This window comes from Schistocerca gregaria, chromosome 3 (genome assembly GCF_023897955.1).
Source record: "Schistocerca gregaria isolate iqSchGreg1 chromosome 3, iqSchGreg1.2, whole genome shotgun sequence".
In the NCBI taxonomy this organism is placed as follows: Eukaryota; Metazoa; Arthropoda; class Insecta; order Orthoptera; family Acrididae; genus Schistocerca; species Schistocerca gregaria.
This window is the reverse complement of record NC_064922.1, coordinates 713,353,150-713,379,478: the sequence shown is the minus strand read 5'-3', so window position 1 is coordinate 713,379,478 and position 26,329 is coordinate 713,353,150. Positions and strand designations below refer to the sequence as shown.

Genomic DNA, 26,329 nt, shown 5'->3' with positions numbered 1-26,329 from the left:
ACGAGCTACGTGAGAACCTCGCACGACGAGGTGTACATTTTGTCTGTCGTGTCTTTAGGGGGCCGAAGGATAATTGGGTCACTACCGGTGCCTTCATCCTGGGCTTTGAGGGTGACTGCTTGCCTAAGAAGGTCAAGGTCATGATCTACTGGTGCGATGTCAAGCCCTATGTCCCGCCTCCTATGCAATGCTTCCAGTGCTGGAAATTCGGACACATGTCCTCCAGGTGCACTGCCATCCCCGCGTGCCATGATTGTGGACGACCTCCGCATCCTAATGTTTCATGTGCTCCGCCTCCCACCTGCTTTAACTGTGGGGAGCATCATTCTCCCTGCTCACCAGACTGTGCAGTCTATCAACGAGAGCGGAAGATACAAGAAATTAAGACCTTGGACCGTTTAACTTACCAAGATGCAAAGAAGAAGCTAGAACGACTCAACCCCACACCTATGTTGAGGATTTATGCTACCGTCACACTGCCGCCACCAGCTCCTGCAAAGACTCCCTTCTCCATTGGCCCACAGAGAATCAAGTAATGCCTGCCCCACCGCTGGGACAGGCCACTCTCTCTTCCACTACTCCCAAAACACCCAGTTTGTGAGCAGTGTGCCCCAAACAACTGGGGACGTCAGTCCCCACCTCTCAGCCGGAGCGGGGACAGCTCTCTCCGGCTCCTCAGCCGGGGAAGCGACAGCTCTCTCCGGCTGCTCAGCCGGAGACGCGACAGCTCTCTCCGGCTGCTCAGCCGGAGACGCGACAGCTCTCTCCGGCTGCTCAGCCGGAGACGTAACAGCCTCCTCCGGCCTCACTTGTTCGGAAGGGATCCCTTGGGTGAGTCCCTTCCAAGGACGTCTCACAAGACACTGGCCAATGGCTGAAGAAGCCACCAGCTGCTGGTCGAAGGGCTTCACGCTCTTCCTCTGTTCCTGATAATGCGTCAGGAAAGCCCTCCCAGCATGCTAACCCTCCTCCCAAAGACAAGAGAGAGAAGGAAGCTCTCCAAGAAGGATAAGGACCCAGTGGTTCCCGCACCATCGCTTCCTGTCGGCTCAGCCTCTGAGGATGAGGTCGAGCTCTTTGCGTCCCCTGATAACCTGGATCTCGCCGTCTCCTCAGAAACGATGGCCGTGGCGATGGCCATCACTCAGCCGGTGGCAGCGTGTGACCCTGCGAAGTAATTTGCCTTTTGAGTGCCTGAATGCCCCTACAGGACATGCTTTATACAATCCTCCAGTGGAATTGTGGCGGTTATTTTAGCCATCTACCTGAGCTACGTCAGCTTCTTAGCATGACACCTGCTTTATGCATTGCTCTCGAGGAAACCTGGTTTTCGGCAATGCGGACCCCTGTCCTCCGTGGATACAGGGGTTATTACTGCAACCGTAGCACTTACAATTGTGTGTCAGGTGGAGCCTGCGTGTATGTCCTTACCTCTGTATATAGTGCTCCTGTGCCCCTTCAAACATCATTGGAAGCTGTGGCTATCCGCGTAAGGGCTACCCAGGAGATAACCGTCTGCAGTGTCTATCTTCATCCAGGTGGTACCGTCTCCCTGACCGAATTGGCTGCACTTGTCACCCAACTTCGCACGCCTTTTCTTCTCCTGGGGGATTTTAACGCCCACAATCCCCTGTGGGGTGGAACAAAGATTACTGGCTGAGGCAGAGATGTCGAGAATCTCATCTCCCAACTCGACCTCTGCCTCTTAAACACTGACGCTGCCACACATTTCAGTGTGGCGCATGGCACATTCTCGGCAATAGATCTGTCGTTGTGCAGCCCAGGGCTTGTACCATCAGTCCACTGGAGAGTCCATGACGACCTGTGTGGTGGTGACCATTTTCCCATCTTCCTTTCACTAACCCAGTTTCGATCCCATGAACGTTTGCCTCGATGGGCATTCAGCAAGGCCAACTGGGAAACGTTCTCCTCTACTGCCACTGTTGAATCTCTCCCCCACGGTACCATGGATGTGGTGGTTGAGACACTGACTGCAGCGATTGTTTCCGCTGCCGAACATACCATTCCTCGTTCGTTAGGGTGCCCCTGGCGAAAGTCAGTGCCTTGGTGGTCTCTGGAGGTCGCTGAAGCCATTAAAGAACGTCGGCGGGCTCTTCAGCGACATAAGCGGCACCCGTCTTTGGAGAACCTCATTTTCTTCAAACGTCTCCGTGCTCAGGCACGGCGGCTCATCAAGAGGCGGAAACAGGAGTGCTGGGAGAGGTACGTTTCCACCATTGGTTCCCGTACTTCACCCTCCCAGGTGTGGATGAAGTTTCGGCGCATCTTTGGATTGCAGCATTCTACAGGTGTCCCAGGGCTTACCATCAACGGGGCGCTATCCACCGATGCCGATGCAATCGCCAAGAATTTCGCACAGCGCCTTGTTCGGGCCTCTGCGTCAGGGAATTACCCGGCCGCGTTTCGCGCGTTAAAACGCCAGGAGGAAGGCAAAAGGCTTTCTTTTGCTTCTTGCCACCCTGAGGAGTATAACGCCCCATTTAGTACGTGGGAACTCCAAAGCGCCCTGGCACAGTGCCCCAAGACAGCCTCTGGGCCAGACAGTGTCCACAATCAGACGCTCAAACACCTGTCCCTGGACTGTCAGCGATGTGTTCTTGCCATCTTCAACCGCATATGGGGCGATGGTGTCTTTCTGTCACAGTGGCGAGAAAGTACCATCATTCCGGTGCTGAAGCCTGGTAAGGACCCGCTTAATGTGGATAGCTATCGGCCCATCAGCTTGACAAATACTCTGTGCAAGTTACTGGAACGTATGGTGAGTCGATGGTTGTGTTGGCTGCTCGAGTCTCGGGGTCTTCTGGCTCCGTGCCAGAGCGGCTTCCGTCAGGGCCGTTCCACCGCTGATACTTTGGTCTTCCTTGAGTCTGCAATCCGCACTGCTTTTTCCAGGCGCCAACACCTCGTCTCCATCTTTTTCGACCTCTCCAGAGCATATGACACCACGTGGCGGCACCATATTCTTGCCATGTTGCACGAGTGGGGTCTCCGGGGCTCTCTCCCCATTTTTATTCAAAATTTTTTTATCTGTTCGGACATTCCGCATTTTAATTCGCACATCCCATAGTTCAGTTCATATCCAGGAGAACAGCGTTCCACAGGGCTTTGTATTGAGCGTGCCCCTTTAACTTGTGGCCATTAATGGCCTTGCAGCAGCAGTAGGGTCGTCTGTCTCACCCACGTTATATGCTGACGATTTCTGCATTTTTTTCAGCTCCTCCACCATTAGTGTTGCAGAATGTAGGTTGCAGGGAGCCATACGCAAGGCGCAGACATGGGCCCAAGCCCATGGGTTTCACTTTCCTCCTGCGAAGACTTGTGTTATGCACTTTTGTCGGTGTCGAACTGTCCATCCCCACCCTGAGCTCTATCTTCAGGATGCCATGCTCAGGGTTGTTGACATTTACCGTTTTCTGGGATTGCTATTCGATGCCCAGCTTACTTGGCTTCCACGTATTCGTCAGCTCAAGCGTCAGTGCTGGCAGCATCTGAATGCCCTCTGCTGCCTCAGCAACACAACTTGGGGTGCAGATCGTAACACGCTGCTGCAGCTCTACAAAGCCCTTATGCTGTCCCGACTGGATTATGGGAGTGTGGCGTATGGCTCAGTGTCGCCCTCAGCATTGCAACTGCTGGACCTCGGTCACCACTGTGGGGTTCGACAGGCGACAGGAGCATTCCGCACCAGCCCTGTTAATAACCTACTTGCTGAGGCTGGGGTTCCTTCACTTCACATTCGGCGTCACCAACTGTTAGCCCCCTATGCTGCCCACGTCCATTGTTTGCCCCGACACCCTAACTACCGTCTCCTTTTCGATAATGGGTCAGTCCATATCCCACACTGGCGGCCACGATCAGGCCATACAATCGGGATCCGTGTTTAGTTGCTCCTTAGTGAACTCGAGTGTTTGCCTCTTCCATCTGCTTTCCAGATCTGCCCACATACGCCACCTTGGTATATTCGTCGGCCGCAGCTTGAGCTGGAACTTTCCCGATGGTCAAAAGATTCAGTTCCTCCTGCCAATTCCTTGCTCTCTTAGGCACATACCATGCCTCGGAGGTTATCTATACTGATGGCTTGATGGTTGATGGCCGTGTGGGGTACGCTTATGCTCATGCGGACTATGACGACCAGCGCTCCTTGCCGGAAGGTTGCAGTGTTTACACCGCAGAACTGACAGCCATTTTTTGTGCCCTTGAGCATATTCGTACCAGCACTGAAGAGTCCTTCGTCATTTGTAGTGACTCGCTCAGTAGTCTGCAGGCTCTTGACCAGTGTTACCCATGCCATCCCATTGTTTGTGTCATCCAGGGGTCCATTCACGTTCTTGAATAGCGTGGTCGTTCAGTGGTATTCATATGGACCCCGGGACATGTTGGGATAGCGGGAAATGAACTCACCGACAAGTTAGCTAAAGAAGCCACCTGCAAACTGCCGTTGGAGATCGGCCTCCCGGCAACTTATCTCCGATCGGTGTTACGCCGTCGGGTCTTTGGAATGTGGGCAGATGAATGGCGCACTCTGTCTGTACCCAACAAGCTGCGGCGAGTAAAGGAGACGACGGCCGTGTGGGGTTCCTCCATGCGGGCCTCTCGCAAGGATTCTGTTATTCTCTGTAGGCTCTGCATTGGTCACTCTTGGCTGACGCATGGTCATCTGCTGCACCGAGAGGACCCCTTTATTGTCGCTGTGGTGCAACCATGACGGTGGCGCATCTGTTGTTGGAATGCCCTCTTTTAACCGCTCTCAGGCGTGCTTTTAATCTCCAGCATGATTTATCATCTCTTTTAGGTGACAATGTCTCTGTGGCAGATTGGGTTTTAAGTTTTATAAGCGCAAGCGGCTTTTATAGGTCCATTTAATTTTATTACATCACCCTCTTTTTGAGCTGTATCTTTTAATTAGTTTTGTGTTGTAATTCGACTCCACCCTAATCTTTTAGGCTGGAGGTTTTAACGTGTTGCAGAGTGGCTGGCTCATCCTATTATTTTTGTGATCAGCCAGCCACGATCTTCTGCTGTACAGTTTTAATTCTTTCTGCTTGTCTTCTCTTTGTTGTTTTTGTTGCTGTGCTCCATTTTCCATGTTGCTTTATTATTGACCTTGGTGCTATCCTTCTCCTGGAGTTTTTCTTTTAGTGCTCATACTGATTCATGAATTAGTATGCTCGGTGTGTTTCTGAAACAAGGGACCGATGACCATTGCAGTCTGGTCCCTTTAATCTTTCACCCAACCAACCATTAGAGAGTGTATTTAAAGCAAGCCTGATTCGCTTCCTCATACTGGCACTACGAGCACCATTCTTATGCAACTGGTGTGAAAATTGAGTAGATATCATCTTTCAGATGTAGAAACACACCTTCTTGGTGGTTGCAATTTTTTTTCCGGCAATGTAGCACTAACTGATACTCTCATTTACGAATTCAAACATTGTGGTAACATGCAAAAGGAATGGGCAAAAAGGTTCTTTTTTACTCAAATAAAGTAGAAGCACTTAATGGAAATTCTCCAGGTGACATTAGGAAACATGTAACTAGGTGGAGACTATACTACATTAAAATTCTGCTGGAGGTCCTCATCAAGAAACAGATGTCAAATGTTTATGGTTTTTGTAATCACTAGACTAATTTTTATAATTTTTGTTAGTGATTGGTTTACTATCATCATCATCAACAACAACAACAACAACAACAACAACAACACCAATATAATAACAATAAAACCAGGTCCATGGGCCAGACACAAATGAAACTGCATACACAGTAAATCACCAACTATGCATTGTAGGAATTGGAACTGCTTCAGTGAAAAGACTAGAAAAACTTTGAAATATATTCCTTCGGACACCTGGACATGCATATGCTGCTGAACATGAAACATGTTCTAGTCAATTACAAAAGCATAGCTGACACGCAGTAATTAGTTTTCATGTTTCATTTACTGTATTTGCAATAAATTTCTAGGATGTAGAATGTAATTGGCTTACAAAAGTGAATGTGTGGTGAAATGCTCAATATTTACAGAATTGGTTGTAAGCTGTTTTTTAAGTAAGGTCCATTAGAACATAAGTACACAACCAAAGGTTACTTCAAAAAGTAAATTTATTTTCAGAAAGTACATACATCACTCTATTTTTTGACATAATTGCCAAGTTTGTTGAAAGACACATCATACCTCTCAACCAGTTTTAAAATACCCTCTTCATAAGAACTTGCCGCCTGCTCCGATAACCAAGAGTTCACTGCTGTTTTCACGTTGTCGTCATCATTGTAATGGTTGCCACTGAGGTGTTGTTTGAGGTGGAGGAACAGTTGGTAATCGCTCGGTTCATTATCAGGACTGTAGGGTGCGTGGTCTAAAACTTCCCAACCAAAACAGTGCAATAAATCGCGGGTCTGGCCTGCAGTGTGAGGTTTTGCATTGTCTTGGAGAAGGACAATTCCCTTTGTCAGCATGCTGCGGCTTTTGTTTTGAATCGCTGTGCGTAGCTTTCTCAGGGTTTGGCAGTATGCTTTTGCATTGATATAGTGGTTCCTCGTTGCATGAAGTCACCAACAAAACACCATGCCTATCCCAAAACACTGACGCCATGATTTTGCACTGGAACAGAGTCTGTTTGGCCTTCACTGTTACATGTGAGTGTGGGTCTCTCCATTCCATCCTCTGTTGCTTTGATTTGGTTGTGATATGTGAAACCCATGTTTCGTCTCCAGTTATGATCTGACTCAAGAAGCTGTCACCTAATGAGTCAAGAAATTCATCGCACACTCAAATCTTTGGTTTTTGTGGTCCTCTGTTAGGAGTTTTGTGTCTCAACGGGAGCACAGTTTCCTAAACTTTAGGTGTTCAGAAACAAAGTTGTAAAGCACTCACCTTGACACATTCATTTGAGAGACCTGCTATTGTGAAGCGCCTGTTCTCACGAATCCACCAAATCATCTGTAATCAAAGAAGGGTGACTGGAGTGGTCCTCATCATGGATGTTGTCACAGCCATCTTTGAATTCTCGTACCCACTTACGCACTTTGCTTTCACTCATAACAGTATTGCCATACACTTCCCAAATGTGTTGTTGAATTTCTGCAGCAGACAAGTTCCTTGCTGACAAAAACCGTATCACTGAGCGAACCTCACACGCAGCGGGCGTGTTGATAGTCTTAAGCATTTTGAAAGCACATAACATAATTGTACAGGTTAGCTACAGAGCTAAAACTGAGCACAGTTGTTCCCGAGGCATGCCGGTACACGATGCACACACTCGTTGCGGTATGTGCGCGAACTACTAGTGTCTACAACAAAGCGGACCTTACTTAAAAAACATGCCTCGTACTTTCACATATTTCGTAATTTGGGTTTAATGAAAGGTGCACAGTCTGTGTCATAGAGATTCTTTCCACCCGCAGGTGGGAACTCTCCCTGCAGCATGCCTTTCGTTCCCATAACCTTCTTGCTACAACCTTCTCTTGTCCCTGTCCTCCACCTGCCTGTCCTCTTCCCTAATCACTCTCCAGTATTATACAAGCCTTCTGTCCCACCAACACACCAGCATAGACCTTTCCCCTTCTCTGATCTTCTCCCTCTCCCCCCTCCAATCACAGCCTTATGATGCTGTACTTAGCAGTCCACTATCCTGTCCCATATTATCCCACTTATGTCTTCCCCCATCCTTATCCAATATCTGTCCCCATCCCTGCCACACCTCTTTGCTATCCCCACTACCCCCTCCAGCTACTTTGCTGCTCACCTCAGATACAGTCACATTTGGGCCTGACACCCAGAGACAACAGTGGCCATGTGTGTTTTCTATACCTGATGAAGGACGTAGTCCAATGGGTGAAAAGCAACTAGGAGTCTTTTTTTTTCATTCTGTCTGTCTGCCACTCAATGTCTCCTATATGTGGTGTGTAGCATCTGCCCAGTCTTTATGTTGTTATTCCATACCATGTTTTTCATTGTTTAATTTGTGTTTGCACTGGTTAAAACCAACACACACACACACACACACACACACACACACTCAGAGAGAGAGAGAGAGAGAGAGAGAGAGAGAGAGAGAGAGAGAGAGTACCAGGAGCGTGTGTGTGTGTGTGTGTGTGTGTGTGTGTGTTTTGTGTTATGGAGTTGCTGTCTGACTGGGGTGTGTCGATCTTGACTGGAGAGAAAATGGAAACAACATGGGGTGCTAAAACGGAGAGATGAACCTGGAAGGAATAGGAATGATATTATTGAGGAGTTAGGTACATTGAAGTTCATGCAGCAGATGCTTAGGGGATGCCTGAGAGCAGCTGAGAAGGAAAGTGGAGGATCGAGAGAAAGTTTTTACATTGTGTGAGTTGTGTTGAATAAGAAAATACCTGGAGGATTGAGCTACTGGTCTGGATGCTGAAGTGGAATTGGGTGTAAACAGGAGTGTTGGTAAAGGCAGATGGTTAGGGATTAGCAGAATATTAAGATGAGGGTGTTCTTGGAGTGATAGATATGTGCGAGGAGAGTTACCACGTTGAAATTCAGAAAAAAATGTTGTCGGGGGGAGACTTCAAATATTATAGCTTGTAATGAATCTGCTGAAGTCAGTGACATTATTTCCAGAATGAATGTTTCATTATGCAGCATGGTCTGTTTGGTTGTGTTCATTTGTCTACATGGACAATTTGTGCTCTGATCAGTGTAGAACACTGGGCTGTGGTTGCAGTGAACTCGGCATTTTATGTAACTGCTTTTGAGGGTGGCTTTGCCTTTGGTAGGGATAGGAAATGCACTGTCTCTTCCATTGGAATAAGACCTGCTTAGCAAAAGGCTAGGAAGAGTGAGGCTGCATGAGGCTTAGAGATGGACAAGGATATTGCATAATTTGGTTCAGCAGTGGAATACCCTGAGATGGATGGAAAAAAATTGTGGGGAAATTTTCACAATGGGGCGTAATCAGAATTCTGGAGCAGTATCATTTAGCCATTCCAGTTTTGGATGATATTGAGTGATGAAGAGGCATACTTTTGTGCTTGGCCAGTAGAAGTATGGCCATAGGCCATAGATGATCTGTTTATGGATAAGATTGGGAAGATAATTTTGTTCTTCAAAGTTCTTGGGAAGACCTAACCATATTTGTCACTTCAAGTACCTTCCCCATAGGTGGCTGTCCTGCATTGGAGAGACATTTTTTTGTGGGATTGACAATAGCAGTGAAAGTGGTTAATAGGTTTCATCAGAACAGAGGTTCTTCATCTGGATTTCCGATCAATGCAAAGAGACAAAAAAGGGGGAAGAGCAGATTTCCATTTTTCTACTTATTTTATCTTGGAACTGTTGCCTTCTTTGTTAATACATTGTTGTAAACTGTCTGTGGAATTGATTTTCGTGAAAACTGAACTTTTGTGAAAAGAATTTTTGTGCATCACACTATATAGTCTAATGTAAATGTATAAATAAACCATATAATTTTCAGTATGTTGCATAGTGTGACAAAAGTCTAAACATTCTAGTGGGAAAAATGTGATAGTATTCTGAAACGCACTTCTTTTATTGTAAACTTTTTTCTCCTTTAGGTGTTATGGTATTTTGACGCCTGTGCTTCATTTTATCTATGAATTAGAAACAGTTATTCCATTTCATTAGAATTAAAATTTGAATCACATTTACACTTTCATTGCAGGTCTCAAGTGTATTGCAGACTACTTGTGGTAGTCACCTTCTTTCAACATTTCAGTGTTTTTAATATTCATCAGATATTTTTCATTACTCAGAAGTGATAAATGTTGAAAACTGTGTTTTCAACTACCATTTATCTACTGCCCAAAGCTTTTAGCTATGTGATATTTGTCTTTAGATTGCAGTAATTCTTCTTGGAAAACTAGTACATGCGACCCTTTATTGTGTTGGCAAATACAAGAGTAATTGTTTTGGGGTCTGGTGTTATAAAGCAGTTTTATTTTTCTAAGTTAAATGTTGTGGTATGGTAGTCAGTACCCCCTCAGTAAATTTTCTGCTTAGAATTACATACTGTTGTTGTTGTTGTTTGTGGTGGTGGTGGTGGTGGTGGTGGTGGTTGTGGTTGTGTTCTGTCCAAAGACTGGTTTGATGCATCTCTCCATGCTACTCTTTCCTGTGCAAGCCTCTTCATCTCTGAGTAATGACTGCGACCTACATCCTTCTGAATCTGCTTACGGTATTCATCTTTTGGTCTCCCTCTACGATTTTTTATGCTCCATGCTTCCCTATACTAGTAAATTGGTGATCTTTTAATTCCTCAGAATGTGTCCTACCAGGTGATCCCTTGTTGTAGTCAGGTTGTGCCACAATTTTTTCTCCCCAATTCTATTCAGTACCTCCTCAATAGTTATGTGGTCTACCCATTTAATCTTCAGCATTGTTTTGTAGCACCACATTTCAAAAGCTTCTATTCTCTTCTTGTCAAACTATTTATTGTCTATGTTTCACTTCTGTGGAAAAGAGCCACCATGGTACAACAACCGAGTTATAAAACTGCTGCGGAAGCAAAGGGAACTTCACAGCAAACATAAACATAGTCAAAGCCTTGCAGACCAACAAAAATTATGCGAAGCGAAATGTAGTGTGAGGAAGGCTATGCGAGAGGCATTCAATGAATTTGACAGTAAAGTTCTATGTACTGACTTGGCAGAAAATCCTAAGAAATTTTGGTCTTATGTCGAAGCAGTAGGTGGATGAAAACAAAATGCCCAGACACTCTGTGACCAAAATGGTACTGAAACAGAGGATGACAGACTAAAGGCCGAAATACTAAATGTCTTTTTCCAAAGCTGTTTCACAGAGGAAGACCGCACTGTAGTTCCTTCTCTAGACTGTCGCACAGATGACAAAATGGTAGATATTGAAATAGACAACAGAGGGACAGAGAAACAATCAAAATCACTCAAAAGAGGAAAGGCCGCTGGACCTGATGGGATACCAGTTCGATTTTACACAGAGTACGTGAAGGAACTTGCCCCCCTTCTTGCAGTGGTGTACCGTAGGTCTCTAGAAGAGCGTAGCTTTCCAAAGGATTGGAAAAGGGCACAGGTCATCCCCGTTTTCAAGGAGGGACGTCGAACAGATGTGCAGAACTAGAGACCTATATCTCTAATGTCGATCAGTTGTAGAATTTTGGAACACGTACTATGTTCAAGTATAATGACTTTTCTGGAGACTAGAAATCTACTCTGTAGGAATCAGCATGGGTTTCGAAAAAGGTGGTCGTGTGAAACCCAGCTCGCGCTATTCATCCACGAGACTTAGAGGGCCATAGACATGGGTTTACAGGTAGATGCTGTGTTTCTTGACTTCCGCAGGGCATTCGATACAGTTCCCCACAGTCGTTTAATGAACAAAGTAAGAGCCTATGGACTATCAGACCAATTGTGTGATTGGATTGAGGAGTTCCTAGATGACAGAACGCAGCATTTCATTCTCAATGGAGAGAAGTCTTTCAAAGTAAGAGAGATTTCAGGTGTGCCACAGGGGAGTATCATAGGACCGTTGCTATTCACAATATACATAAATGACCTGGTGGATGACATCGGAAGTTCACTGAGGCTTTTTGCAGATGATGCTGTGATGTATCGAAAATTGTACTGAAATGGAGAAGGATCTGCAGCGCATTGACGCATGGTGCAGGGAATGGCAATTGAATCTCAATGTAGACAAGTGTAATGTGCTGCGAATACATAGAAAGATAGATCCCTTATCATTTAGCTACAAAATAGCAGGTCAGCAACTGGAAGCAGTTAATTCCATAAATTATCTGGGAGTACGCATTAGGAGTGATTTAAAATGGAATGATCATATAAAGTTGATCGTCGGTAAAGCACATGCCAGACTGAGGTTCGTTGGAAGAATCCTAAGGAAATGCAATCCGAAAGCAAAGGAAGTAGGTTACTGTACGCTTGTTCGCCCACTGCTTGAATACTGCTCAGCAGTGTGGGATCCGTACCAGATAGGGTTGATAGAAGAGATAGAGAAAATCCAACAGAGAGCAGCGCCCTTCGTTACAGGATCATTTAGTAATCGCGAAAGCGTTACGGAGATGATAGATAAACTCCAGTGGAAGACTCTGCAGAAGAGACGCTCAGTAGCTTGGTACGGGCTTTTGTCAAAATTTCGAGAACATACCTTCACCGAAGAGTCAAGCAGTATATTGCTCCCTCCTACGTATATCTTGCGGAGAGACCATGAAGATAAAATCAGAGAGATTAGAGCCCACACAGAAGCATACCGACAATCCTTCTTTCCACGAACAATACGAGACTGGAATAAAAGGGAGAATCGATAGAGGTACTCAGGGTACCCTCCGCCACACACCATCAGGTGGCTTGCGGAGTATGGATGTAGATGTAGATGTAAATAGCTACACTCCATACAAATACTTCCAGAAAAGACTTCCTGACATGTAAATCTGTACTAGATGTTAACAAATTTCACTTTTTCATCAGAAACGCTTTTCTCATCATTGCTAGTCTACATTTTATATCATCTGTACTTTGACAATCATCAGTTATTTTGCTACCCAAATAGTGGCACTCATCTACTACTTTAAGTGTCTCATTTCCTGATCTAATTCCCCCCCGCATCACCTGATTTAATTTGACTGCATTCCATTATCCTCATTTTGCTTCTTGTTGTTATTATCTTTTATCCTTCTTTCAAGACACTGTCCATTCTGTTCAACTGTTCTTACAAGTCCTTTGCTGACTCTGACAGAATTACAATGCCATGGGTAAACCTCATGGTTTTTATTTCTTCTCCCTGGATATTAATTCCTTCTCTAAATTTTTCTTTTGGTTTCTTTACAGCTTGCTCAGTAAACAGATTAAATAACATCAGAGGTATGCTACAACCCTGTCTCACTCCCTTCTCAACCACTGTTTCCCTTTCGTGACCCTCAACTCTTGTAATGGTCAACTGGTTTCTGTACAAGTTGTAAATAGCCTTTTGCTCCCTGAATTTTATCCCTGCCATCCTTTGAATTTGAAAGAGAATATTTCAGTCAACATTTTCAAAAGCTTTCCCAAAATCTACAAATGCTTCAACCATGGGTTTGCCTTTCCTTAACCTAACTTCTAAGATAAGTCGTAGGGTCAGTATTGTCTCGCGTGTTCCTACATTTCTCCAGAATCCGAACTGATCTTCCCTGAGGTCAGCTTCTACCAGTTTTTCTATTCTTCTGTAAAGAATTTGCGTTAGTAGTTTGCAATTGTGACTTATTAAACTGATAGTTTGGTAATTTTCACATCTGCCAGCACCTGATTTCTTTGGAATTGGAATTATTATATTCTTTTTGAAGTCTGAAGGTATTTTGCCTGTCTTATACATCTTGCTTAACTCTAATGATTTTAATTTCTCATTTGTTATTCCACGTTTATATTAACAAAACTGCATGAATTATGTGAGAAGGGCAAAAATTTTTAGTGTGACAATATTGCTGTAAGTTGGCATTACAATGTTACATTGAATGGACACTTGGCAGAGTTCATGCCACCCTTTTGCAGATACAAAGGTACTTTGTCTTCACCTTAAGTAAACGTAATTGGTTGAAATATTTTTTGTACATTTGTTATAGTTTTGTTTCTTCTAGCATACATTTAGCAATGTAAATAATACTGTGTGCATAGGATAGAGCTGTGCTTCAAGTGTTTATATATTTAATGTGTACTTTTTGAATTCCAACAGGCTGGAGGGTGGAGAACTGTCCTCTCTCCTAGAATCTCGTGGTCACTTGGAGGAAACTGAATCAGCTTATTGTGCTCATCAAATACTACTTGCATTACAACACATGCACAGTCAAAATATCGCTCATCTTGACCTCAAGGTATGTGAGAAATAGCAATACTTCCAAAGTGCTGCCATAAAATTCTTTATTTTGGTTTGAATTATTTCTAACAAGAAATTATCAAGGTTAGTTAAATTTATATGGAGTGTGGTTCTTCATTTTCAGCATTTAAGACGTAGTCTCACATACAAACTGTGTGGACAGAGATTCCACACGTAGCTTTACTGTCCTAGAATTATGCCTATGGCATCTCATAATATACCATCTTTTATTGGAATGGAATTGATGAACTTTTGTTAATGTAGACAACACTGCACCAGTTGATTTTTGATCTCTTCATGTTCATTGACACTCACAGTTTTCTTTTAAATGATCAGCTTTGTAACCTGCAACAGCCTCAGTAGTTGATATGGAACAGAAAGCTGCACCAATTAACCAAATTTCACAAAGTTCCCTGGTGGCAGACCAACATATTTCTTTACGTGATTCTGATCGTCATATTAGCTTCACATTCAGCCTTTTTTGTACTGACTGGTACGTGGTAACTGTACAGTTTTACTGTTCACACTCTACACAGACACACAGATGGGTAAATGAACTGCTTAATAACATGATGTTTAAGTTTGGAATGCATATAGTGAACTGACTGAAAATTTAAACAATGAAACATAGATTGTTTTCACAACGATTACTAGCTTTTGACTGAATGAGAAGTACACACTGTTTACATTATAAAATGCATTCACAAACTGTGAATATATTTTAACATCAGCTGTACTTTTTATTAGTGACTCATGAAAATTTGTACCGGACTGCTTGAACCTTGATTTCCTGCTTTTTGCAAGAGGTTGCCTTTACCACTTCGGCTGTCCATGTACACCTCCCACACCGACCCAGAATTCCATATGTCATGTTGTCCATATCCCCTATGCTCTTACTTTGTGGTTCCCACAAGGGAGAGAGACACATTTTTTTTCCCCCATCATCATTTTAGCCTGTTGAGGCATCTATACCACTGATTTCCACAATGTCTGTGTTTATACAGTACTGTATGTTACATTACAATGTTCATCCTTGTCTGAAGAAACGGACACTGTTTGATAATTCACAGTAGTTGTAAATTTTACGAAACGGATTTACAAATAGCAAATATGTTTTGATGTCAACTGTACATTTTGTTAGTGACAAAGTTAAGCCAAACCGTGAGTTGTATATGGATAGCCAAAGTGGTTAAGGTGACTGCTTGTGATAAGCAGGAAATCCGGGTTCATGTTGCAATCCAGCACAAATTTTCATGTGTCACTAATATGTACAGCTGACGTCAAAACGTATTTGCAGCTTGCGAATCCATTTTGTAAGATTTATAACAGCTGTGAATCATCAAACTGTGTCTGTTCCTTCATGAAGGACACTGTAATCTAACATACAGACATTTCATAAACACAGACAGTGTGCAAATCATTGGTAATGTTAACAATTTCACATCCTGCCTCAAAGGAAATGTACACTTTAAATGGATACCAAATATATGGTATGGCCTCCTACTGATTTAATAAAATGAATAACATAGGAGGTCAGATTTTGATTCTGGAACATGAACCAAGTGTGGCCTTATATGTGATGTACATACTACAGGAATCACAAAATGATAAAGTGTACACTTATTAACACAAAAAACAGGAGAATTACAAGTGACTAAGACAGTGCGCCCATGAACTATGAACCATGAACTTTCCCTTGATTGGGTGGTTTGTGTGCCTTGGTGATACAGATTGCCATACTGTAGATGAATTGTAACCACAACGGAGGGATATCCATGGACAAGCTTGACAAATGTGTGGTTCCTGAAGAGGTACAGCAGCCTTTTCACTAATTACAAAGGCAGCTGTCTGGATGATTGACTGATCTGGTCCTGTAAGATAAATGAACATAGCTTTGCTGTGCTGCTACTGCAAATGGCTGAAAGCAAGGGGAAACACAGCTTTTACTTTCCTGAGAGCATGCAGCTTTGCTGTATTGTTAAATGTTGCATAAAATATTTAGATTTCTGGGTGAGGCTACTCAGGAAGATGTTGTCATCACAGAAAGCAAAATCAGCATTACACGGGCCAGAGTGAGGAATGTTGGATATATTAATTGGGCAGATTCGTTAGCAAATATAAAAAGGATAATGGATAGGTTGAAGCTAGATATGGTGGGAATTAGTTAAGTTCTGTGGCAAGAGGAAAAGGACTTTTGGTCAGTTGAGTGCATTGTTATAAATACAAAAACAAATTGGGGTGATGCATGAGTGGTTCCAGTAGTGAATAGGAAAATAGGAATTTGAGTAACCTACTATGAACTGCGCAGTGACTACATTATCACAGCCCTTATTCATCCAAAGTCAACACCCACCATAGTAGTACAGGTTTATATGCCGACTAGCTCTGCAGATGATGAAGAGATAAAAAAAAATGTATGATGAGATTATTCACCTAGTTGAAGAGGGAGAGGAAAATTTAACTGTGATGGGGGGCTGGAATTTGATAGTAGGAAAAGGAATGGAAGGAAGAATGTGGTCTAGAGGAAAGGAATTTTGCACAGAGTATTATTTAATTATCACTAACTCTTTGAGTTCAGAATCATTATAGAAGTTTGAACATGTGGAAGAGACCTTGAGACACTGGAAGTTTTCCGATTGATTATGTAATGGTAAGACAGGTGCATAAGAATCAGATTTTAAACCGTAAGACATTTCAGGGGACTCCAGCCACAATTTATTGTTTATGAACTATTTGGTAAAACTTAATAAATAGCTAGAAGGTATGAAATTAAGGAGATGTTGTTGTTGTTGCCTTCAGTCCTGAGACTGGTTTGATGCAGCTCTCCATCCTACTCTATCCTGTGCAAGCTGCTTCATCTCCCAGTACCTACTGCAACCTACATCCTTCTGAATCTGCTTAGTGTACTTATCTCTCAGTCTCCCTCTACGATTTTTACCCTCCACACTGCCCTCCAACGCTAAATTTGTGATCCCTTGATGCCTCAAAACATGTCCTACCAACCGATCCCTTCTTCTAGTCAAGTTGTGCCACAAACTTCTCTTCTCCCCAATCCTATTCAATACCTCCTCATTAGTTACGTGATCTATCCACCTTATCTTCAGTATTCTTCTGTAGCACCACATTTCAAAAGCTTCTATTCTCTTCTTGTCCAAACTAGTTATTGTCCATGTTTCACTTCCATACATGGCTACACTCCAAACAAATACTTTCAGAAATGACTTCCTGATACATAAATCTATATTCGATGTTAATAAATTTCTCTTCTTCAGAAACGCTTTCCTTGCCATTGCTAGTCTACATTTTATATCCTCTCTACTTCGACCATCATCAGTTATTTTACTTCCTAAATAGCAAAACTCCTTTACTACTTGAAGTGTCTCATTTCCTAATCTAATTCCCTCAGCATCACCCGATTTAATTTGACTACATTCCATTATCCTAGTTTTGCTTTTGTTGATGTTCATCTTATATCCTCCTTTCAAGACACTGTCCATTCCGTTCAACTGCTCTTCCAAGTCCTTTGCCGTCTCTGACAGAATTACAATGTCATCGGTGAACCTCAAAGTTTTTACTTCGTCTCCATGAATTTTAATACCTACTCCAAATTTTTCTTTTGTTTCCTTTACTGCTTGCTCAATATACAGATTGAATAACATCGGGGAGAGGCTACAACCCTGTCTCACTCCTTTTCCAACCACTGCTTCCCTTTCATGCCCCTCGACTTTTATGACTGCCATCTGGTTTCTGTACAAATTGTAAATAGCCTTTCGCTCCCTGTATTTTCCCCCTGCCACCTTTAGAATTTGAAAAAGAGTATTCCAGTCAACATTGTCAAAAGCTTTCTCTAAGTCTACAAATGCTACAAACGTAGGTTTGCCTTTTCTTAATCTTTCTTCTAAGATAAGTCATAAGGTCAGTATTGCCTCACGTGTTCCAACATTTCGACGGAATCCAAACTGATCCTCCCCGAGGTCCGCATCTACCAGTTTTTCCATACGTCTGTAAAGAATTCGCGTTAGTATTTTGCAGCTGTGACTTATTAAACTGATAGTTCGGTAATTTTCACATCTGTCAGCACCTGCTTTCTTTGGGATTGGAATTATTAATTCTTCTTGAATTCTGAGGGTATTTCGCCTGTCTCATACATCTTGCTCACCAGCTGGTAGAGTTTTGTCATGACTGGCTCTCCCAAGGCCGTCAGTAGTTCCAATGGAATGTTGTCTACTCCGGGGGCCTTTTTTCGACTCAGGTCTTTCAGTGCACTGTCAAACTCTTCACGCAGTATCTTACCTCCCATTTCGTCTTCATCTACATCCTCTTCCATTTCCATAATATTGTCCTCAAGTACATCACCCTTGTATAAACCTTCTATATACTCCTTCCAACTTTCTGCCTTCCCTTCTTTGCTTAGAACTGGGTTGCCATCTGAGCTCTTGATATTCATACACGTGGTTCTCTTCTCTCCAAAGGTCTCTTTAATTTTCCTGTAGGCAGTATCTATCTTACCCCTAGTGAGATAAGCTTCTACATCCTTACATTTGTCCTCTAGCCATCCCTGTTTAGCCATTTTGCACTTCCTGTCGATCTCATTTTTGAGACGTCTGTATTCCTTTTTGCCTGCTTCATTTACTGCATTTTTATATTTTCTCCTTTCATCAATTAAATTCAATATTTCTTCTGTTACCCAAGGATTTCTAGCAGCCCTCGTCTTTTTACCTACTTTATCCTCTGCTGCCTACACTACTTCATCCCTCAGAGCTACCCATTCTTTTTCTATGGTATTTCTTTCCCCTATTCCTGTCAATTGACCCATTATGCTCTCCCTGAAACTCTGTACAACCTCTGGTTCTTTCAGTTTATCCAGGTCCCATCTCCTTAATTTCCCACATTTTTGCAGTTTCTTCAGTTTTAATCTACAGGTCATAACCAATAGATTGTGGTCCGAGTCCACGTCTGCCCCTGGAAATGTCTTACAACTTAAAACCTGGTTCCTAAATCTCTGTCTTACCATTATATAATCTATTTGATATCTTTTGTATCTCCAGGGTTCTTCCACGTATACAACCTTCTTTCATGATTCTTAAACGAAGTGTTAGCTATGATTAAGTTGTGCTCTGTGCAAAATTCTACTAGGCGGCTTCCTCTTTCATTTCTAATCCCCAATCCATATTCACCTACTATGTTTCCTTCTCTCCCTTTTCCTACTGCCGAATTCCAGTCACCCATTACTATTAAATTTTTGTCTCCCTTCACTATCTGAACAATTTCTTTTATTTCATCGTACATTTCTTCAATTTCTTCATCATCTGCAGAGCTAGTTGGCATATAAACTTGTACTACTGTAGTAGGTGTGGGCTTTGTATCTATCTTGGCCACAATAATGCGTTCACTATGCTGTTTGTAGTAGCTTACCCGCATTCCTATTTTCCTATTCATTATTAAACCTACTCCTGCATTACCCCTATTTGATTTTGTGTTTATAACCCTGTAGTCACCTGACCAGAAGTCTTGTTCCTCCTGCCACCAAACTTCACTAATTCCCACTATATATAACTTTAACCTATCCATTTCCCTTTTTAAATTTTCTAACCTACCTGCCCGATTAAGGGATCTGACATTCCACGCTCCGATCCGTAGAACGCCAGTTTTCTTTCTCCTGATAACGACATCCTCCTGAGTAGTCCCCGCCCGGAGATCCGAATGGGGGACTATTTTACCTCCGGAATATTTTACCCAAGAGGATGCCATCATCATTTAATCATACAGTAAAGCTGCATGTCCTCGGGAAAAATTACGGCTGTAGTTTCCCCTTGCTTTCAGCCGTTCGCAGTACCAGCACAGCAAGGCCGTTTTGGTTAATGTTGCAAGGCCAGATCAGTCAATCATCCAGACTGTTGCCCCTGCAACTACTGAAAAGGCTGCTGCCCCTCTTCAGGAACCACACGTTTGTCTGGCCTCTCAACAGATACCCCTCCGTTGTGGTTGCACCTACGGTACAGCCATCTGTATCGCTGAGGCACGCAAGCCTCCCCACCAACGGCAAGGTCAATGGTTCATGGGGGGGGGGGGGGGGGGGAGATGGGACTCAGATAAGTTTAAAGAACCAGAGGTCGCTGAGAGCTTTAGAGGGAGCACTAGGCAACAAGTGACTGAAACAGGGGACAGGAATACAGTAAATGCGTAACTTTGAGAAATGATATAGTGAAGGCAGCAGAGGATCAAACATGTAAAAAGACAAGACCTAGTGGAAAGCCTGAGATATCACAGGAGATATTGAATTTAATTGATGAAATGAGAAATGTAAAAGTGCAATAAATTAAGCAGGCAAAAGAGAATACAACTGTCTAAAAATTAGATTGACAGTAAGAGCAAAATGGCTAATAACTAGGGGATGATACATATTTCCTAAAGAAAAATTAAAGAGACATTTGGAGAAAAGAAAAACTGCTGTATGGAGATCAAGAGCTCATATGGAAAATCGGTATTGAGCAAAGAAAAGAAAGCTGAAAGCTGGAAAGGAGTACGGTGTGTAGAGGGGTTACACAGTGGAAATAAACTAGAAGACATTATTATAGAAAAGAAGAGGATGTAGATGAAAATGAAGTGGGAGATATGATACTGCAAGAATAATTTAATAGATCACTGAATGATCTAAGTGGAAACCAGGCTCTGGAGTAGACAACATTCTGTCATAACTAGTGATATCCTTGGGAGAGCGAGACAAGACAGAACTACACCACCTAGTGTCTGAGATGATGAGACAGGCAAAATACCCTCAAACTTGAAGAAGAATGTAATAATTCCAGTTACGAAGAAAGCAGCTGCTGGTAACAGGTGTGAAATTACCAAACTATCAGTTTAATAAGTAACTGATGCAAGATGCTGACACAAATTATTTAAAGAAGAATTGAAGAACTGATAGAAGCTGACATCAGTGAAGATCAGTTGGGATTCTGGATAATTGTAGGAACGTGCAAGGCATTACTGATGCTACAACTTCTTTAGAAGAAGGGTTAAAGAAAGACAAACGTAAATTTATAGCATTTGTGGACTTTAAGAAAGATTTTGACAATATTGTCTGGAATACACTCTTTGAAATTCTAAATGTAGCAGGGGTAAAATACAGGGAGTTAAAGGCTATTTTCAACTTGTACATAAATGAGAAGGCAGTTATGAGAGTCTAGGGGGCATGAAAGGGAAGCAGTGGTTAAGAAGGTGTAAGAAGGTGTGATGAAGAAAGCTGGGATTTTTTTTTTCCTCTCTTGTTTTGGAGTCTGCCTGCCTCCTTAAATTCGTCTTTTTTTTCACTTTTACCTAATTACCATTAACATACATAAGTATAATCTGAATTGTCATAAAAGAGAAAGGTTGGCCCTCAGTTTTAAAGAATATAACACCAGATCTAATTTTGTGCTTTGTTTAGTGATTTATTTTGACTAATCCTAGTTAATATTTTTTGCTATAGGGTGATATCAGTAATTGTTTTGTGACTTAAATTCTGTTGTTAACTTATAAACAAAAATAAATTATGTAATAATTATAAACATTTGGAGGATGAAACACTAGCATTCTTTAAGTATTTGTTTGGCTCTATTCAAAAATATATTCCATTTTTGTCAAAAGTATTGTGTGCATAACTATATCTGTTAATTTCATCATAAGTTGATAGAAAACATCCTGAGACAGTAAGGTATCACCAGTTTAGTGTTGAAGGGAAGTGTGGAGGATATAATTCATAGAGGGAGGCGTAGAGATGAATACAGTAAGCAGGTTCAAAAGGATGCACTAGGTTGCAATAGTTATTCATAGATGAAGGTGGTTGCATAGGATAGAATAGCTCGGTGAGCTACATCAAACCACTCTTCGGAGTGAAGACCACAACAACAAACAAGATAAAATGAGCAGTGATTTAAGGTTGCATAACTAATAGCTTTACATTTATGAAATGGCAGAAGTATCACTACCATTTCATCGGAGAACAGTTCACTATGAAAAAGGATTCCCTAAATTTTCTTAAAAATCTCAAAGAAATGAAATATTCTGATTAGAATAATTAACAGACTAATTGACTATTTTAGTGAAATTATGCATTTTTCGAAACAGATTTTGGAAATAAACTGCCTGACACAAAAAATGACCACCCAGAAGGAAATAAAACTTCATCAAGTGAAAGGGTATGTGTGTTATTTAAGTAATTATAAACTCAAGTCTAATTTACAAAGAACTGGACAATTTTATTTATTTTATTTTGCGTATGGCATTTAAGTACATTTCAGTATTGGATCACATCATTCTACATTACTTATATTCACAGACAAACGTGTAGTCCTTGTATCTCTTCAATTGATTTTTGGGATGCCATGAGCAATTCCTCAAAGTCCCCACTGAACGTTGTAGCTCTGCATTCATCTCTGATGTGTTGGATGATCTGCTTAGGCGCACCGCAGTCACATGCTGGTAAAGACAGCAGCCCCCATTTGAAGAGTGAGTCAGCTTATCTTCCACGGCCATTTCTTAGTTGGTTCAGAGTTGACCAGATCTTGCGGGGATGATCAAACCAGGAAATGCCTCAGTAATACAAGGCATTAGGTGGCAAGTTGTTGGGGAATTTTGGAGATCCAGTATATCAATGTTTACCGGTAGTTCAGGGTTTGCTTCAATCTTGCTGTATTCCCTGACCAAGGCTGCTTCTCATCGTATTTTTGGGCCTGGCATATGACTCAGGACAGGTAGCCATATGTTAGGTGTAGACCTAACCGTTCCTGAAATAATGCGCATGGTGTTGTTAAGTTCAACATCTATTTTGTTCACATGGCTACTGTTTAGCCATGCTGGTGTACAGTACTCCGCCGCAGATTAAACTAGGCTCAGTGCAGACATCATCAGAGTTTGGTAGGGAGCACATTGTGCTCATGTGGGAACGATCTAGATGCTTGTAAAGCAATAAACTGGTAAGCAAGATCGCAAGAATTGTTTTTATTCCATGGTTACCGGTTACAGCGAAACTAAAGTCGCCATCTTCGGATCTTAAGACACATACAGGTTACAACATTAAGGCAAACTACCAGAACCCAGTAGTAGTACCTAGCTTGCGCTTGTATGTGATGTAGACACTTAACATTTATAATGTCATCTCTCTTGGACACCTATGTGCTACTTTGTAAGCCTGCGTGTTACAGGCAACTATTAATGTCACCATTGTTTGCCTTGATGTTGTAACCTGTATGTGTCCTAAGATCCGATCATGGCAACTTTAGTTTCGCTGAAACCGGTAACCATGGAATAAAAAGAATTCTTGTGATCATGGTTACCAGTTTATAGTTTTACATCCTCAGAGTTGTTGCCCTTGATCCCCAGGTGGTTCCGCAGAGCTTATGGATGAGGTTGTTTCTGGTTTTCACCTTGGCAGTTGCTTTTGTAAGGTGTGACTTAAATGACAAGGTTCTGTCGTACATGACTCCTAGGTACCTTGGCTCATTGTAGTGGCTGAGGCATGTGTCCTCCAAGTATGCTTCCAGAGCTCTGTCGGCTCCTCTGTTATTGAGATGGAAGCAAGTTAGTTACCTCTGTCTTCGTGGCATTAGGCATAAGCCTCCATTTACAGACGTATGCTGCCAGGGCAGACAGACTGGATTTCAGGGTTTCTTCCATTGAATCAAAATCGGTGTGCCTTGTTGTAATAGCCTAGTAATCAGCTTTGCCAAATTTCCTACAAGCTGTTTCTGGCATGTCAGCAAAGTACAGGCTGTAAAACAGTGGGGCTAATACCGAGCCCTGAGGTAATCCATTTTGAAGGAATTTCTGGCAACTGACTTTGTTTCCCATGATGACCTAGAATCCTCTGTTACCAATCATGTTACCAATAAACTTTGTCACTTTTTGACAGGAAATTATTTTCGTCAGTTTATAGAGTAGACCTTGTCTCCAGACGGTATCATAGGCTGCTGACAAGTCAATGAAGGCTGCAATTGTTTTTAATTTCTTGTGGAATCCTGCTTCAATATGTGTTGTAAGGGCCAGGACTTGGTCTGCACAGCTTCGGTTGGAACAAAAGCCGGCTTGTTCTACTGGGATGGCCATGAGTATTGTCTGAACAATCCTGTTAAGTAGTACTCATTCCAGAAGTTTGTACACCATGCTAAGCAGTGCTATGGGCCAGTAATTTTGCGGAAGATCTCCTGATTTCTCTGGCTTTAGGAGGGCAATTATCGTGGCACGTTTAAGTTCTTGTGGTATGTTTCCTATCTGCAGTATTAATGTGAAGAACTTTGCTAAATATATTTTTGTATATTTGCCAGACTTGATAAGAATCTCTGGGAGGATGTAATCTGAGCCGGAGGTTTTACCTGGTTTTGTGTCCTTTATTGCTGCCAAGATCTCTTCGGGGGTGATGTCGCATGAATATTTAGTGTCAACACTGGCTGTTGTTTTTAGCTTTCTAAGTTCACTTTTAATGCTTATTGTTGTCGCTCGGTGGTTTACCCCTTTAGATGTTTTAACAATGTGCAAAGCAATTTTGTTAGGTGTTCTGGGGTTTTCTTTTCGAGTGATACAGCTGGCTCATCCTAGTTTTCGAAGCAGGAACCATACTTTTCTGCCGTATACTTTAAAGTGATAGCCGGAGTAGTTTCCACCCACTTCTGTCGTCATGCAGTATCAAGGCTGTGTATGAGTTAATGTGCTATTTCTCTGTCACCACTGCTTTGGTAGCCATTATACAGTTTCGCACATTTCTCTTCCCAGCCTTGAATGTATTCTTTGCGGTATCTCCTAGATATGCTTTTTTGCTTTACTGATGACTGCTCGCACAAATCTTTTATAACTATCAGCATATGGATGGATCCATCCCAGGCATTTATCAACATCTTCAGAGTAAGCTTTCCAATCCAATTTTTGTAGGTTCCATCTAGGTAACTGAGGGGTTGAGGTTATCAATGGAATACTTGTGCCAATTTCTACTAGGACTGGACAGTGTTGATGGTGAAGGAAATCTGGCAAAACATTTCGGCTTTTGTTGATCAGCTCTCATTTCCAAGCTGCTGATCTATAGGAACCACGATCTATAGCATCGAAAATGAGGTGGATGCTGTTTTCTTCTGCCCAGCTTGCTAAGGCTTCACCATCTGTATCATTTGTTCTGTATCACTATTGCATGTGGTGGCTGTTAAAGTCTCCTACAAAGACCGTGGGATGGCGGTGTGATTGGAGAACATATGCTGGCCATGTGGATCCTGGTGATTCGTAGATGTTATTTATGACCAGTTCACCTATTGTGATTATCACTGAGTAGATATTGTCATTTGTGGAAGTGGATATATGCTGGCCATGTGGATCCTGGTGATTCGTAGATGTTACTTATGACCAGTTCACCTATTGTGATTATCACTGAGTAGATATTGTCATTTGTGGAAGTGGATATCAGGTGAGCGTTCTCTATTTTATTTTTGGCCTATATGGCTACTCCATATGTTGCGTCAATGATTTCGTATCCCGGCATTTTTCCTCTGAGGCACAGTTAATCTTTGTTATCTTTGTGTGTTTCCTGTAGGGCAACCACATTAATGTTATGCTTAGTCAATAACTTTTGAAGAATTTGGCATTTGGTTTTACTAATGCCCTCAGTGTTTAGTTGTCATATTTTAATACTTGTTCTAAGTTTCCTAAATGCTTGGCCCTGAGAAGGGCTTTTTATGTGAGCCATTTCCTCTCTGTTATATAATTCTCAAATAGCCAGGAGATATAGAAAGATTGTCGGCTGCCAGTTTTGTTGTCTTCTTAGCACCACCCACTGGTCATGTGTGGGGCAAATTTCAGGTTTACACCCACGGACATGAAGAAACATCAACCCCTTAGCAATCACAAGTATGATGTTGCACCTTATCATGCCTGGATGCGCACACTGATTCAGTTGGGAAGAGTGTCATAAAAGTGTTGTATCCTCTCCTGAGGCAAGAGGACCTACAATAGTTGTAACTAGTCAGTTGTATCCTTCATGGTGGCTCTGGTATGGAGGTGATGTTCTAATCCCATACGCACTATCGGAGAGATATTTGGAGATCTTGTTGGCCATTGGAGTACCTCAACATTACACAAACAGTTCATAGAGGCATGTGCTGTGTGTGGACAAGCATTGTTCTGTTGAGAAATGGCACTACAGTAGGGTCACTTGAAGATAACATACTGTTGTGCTATCAGAGTTCCATCAATCACAACTGTGATCTGAATTCATACTCTATGGCTCCCCACACCATGTTGCAAGAAATAATACTACTATGACCCCCCAAAATGTTGGAAGAATGGGACATCTCAAGTCGCCACCATACTCGCTGATGATGGTCATGTGGGAACCGCACTTCATCATTGCACATAATGTGACATCGTTAATAAGCAGAGCACTCCAGATGCAGCTGTTTGCATTGTGGTGCTAATGAAGTGGGATACTAATTCCCCAGTCCTGTTGTTAATCTCTGACCAATGATGCGA

General features: G+C 42.4%; 1 protein-coding gene across 1 annotated transcript in view; it reads left to right on the top strand.

The window, feature by feature from the left end:
- Positions 1-26,329, top strand: part of LOC126354380 (death-associated protein kinase dapk-1-like) — a 313,801-nt gene that overhangs the window by 27,584 nt on the left and 259,888 nt on the right. The window contains exon 4 of the mRNA XM_050003980.1: positions 13,703-13,841. Coding sequence (XP_049859937.1) covers positions 13,703-13,841 — 139 coding nt within the window. The remainder of the gene's footprint in view (positions 1-13,702; positions 13,842-26,329) is intronic.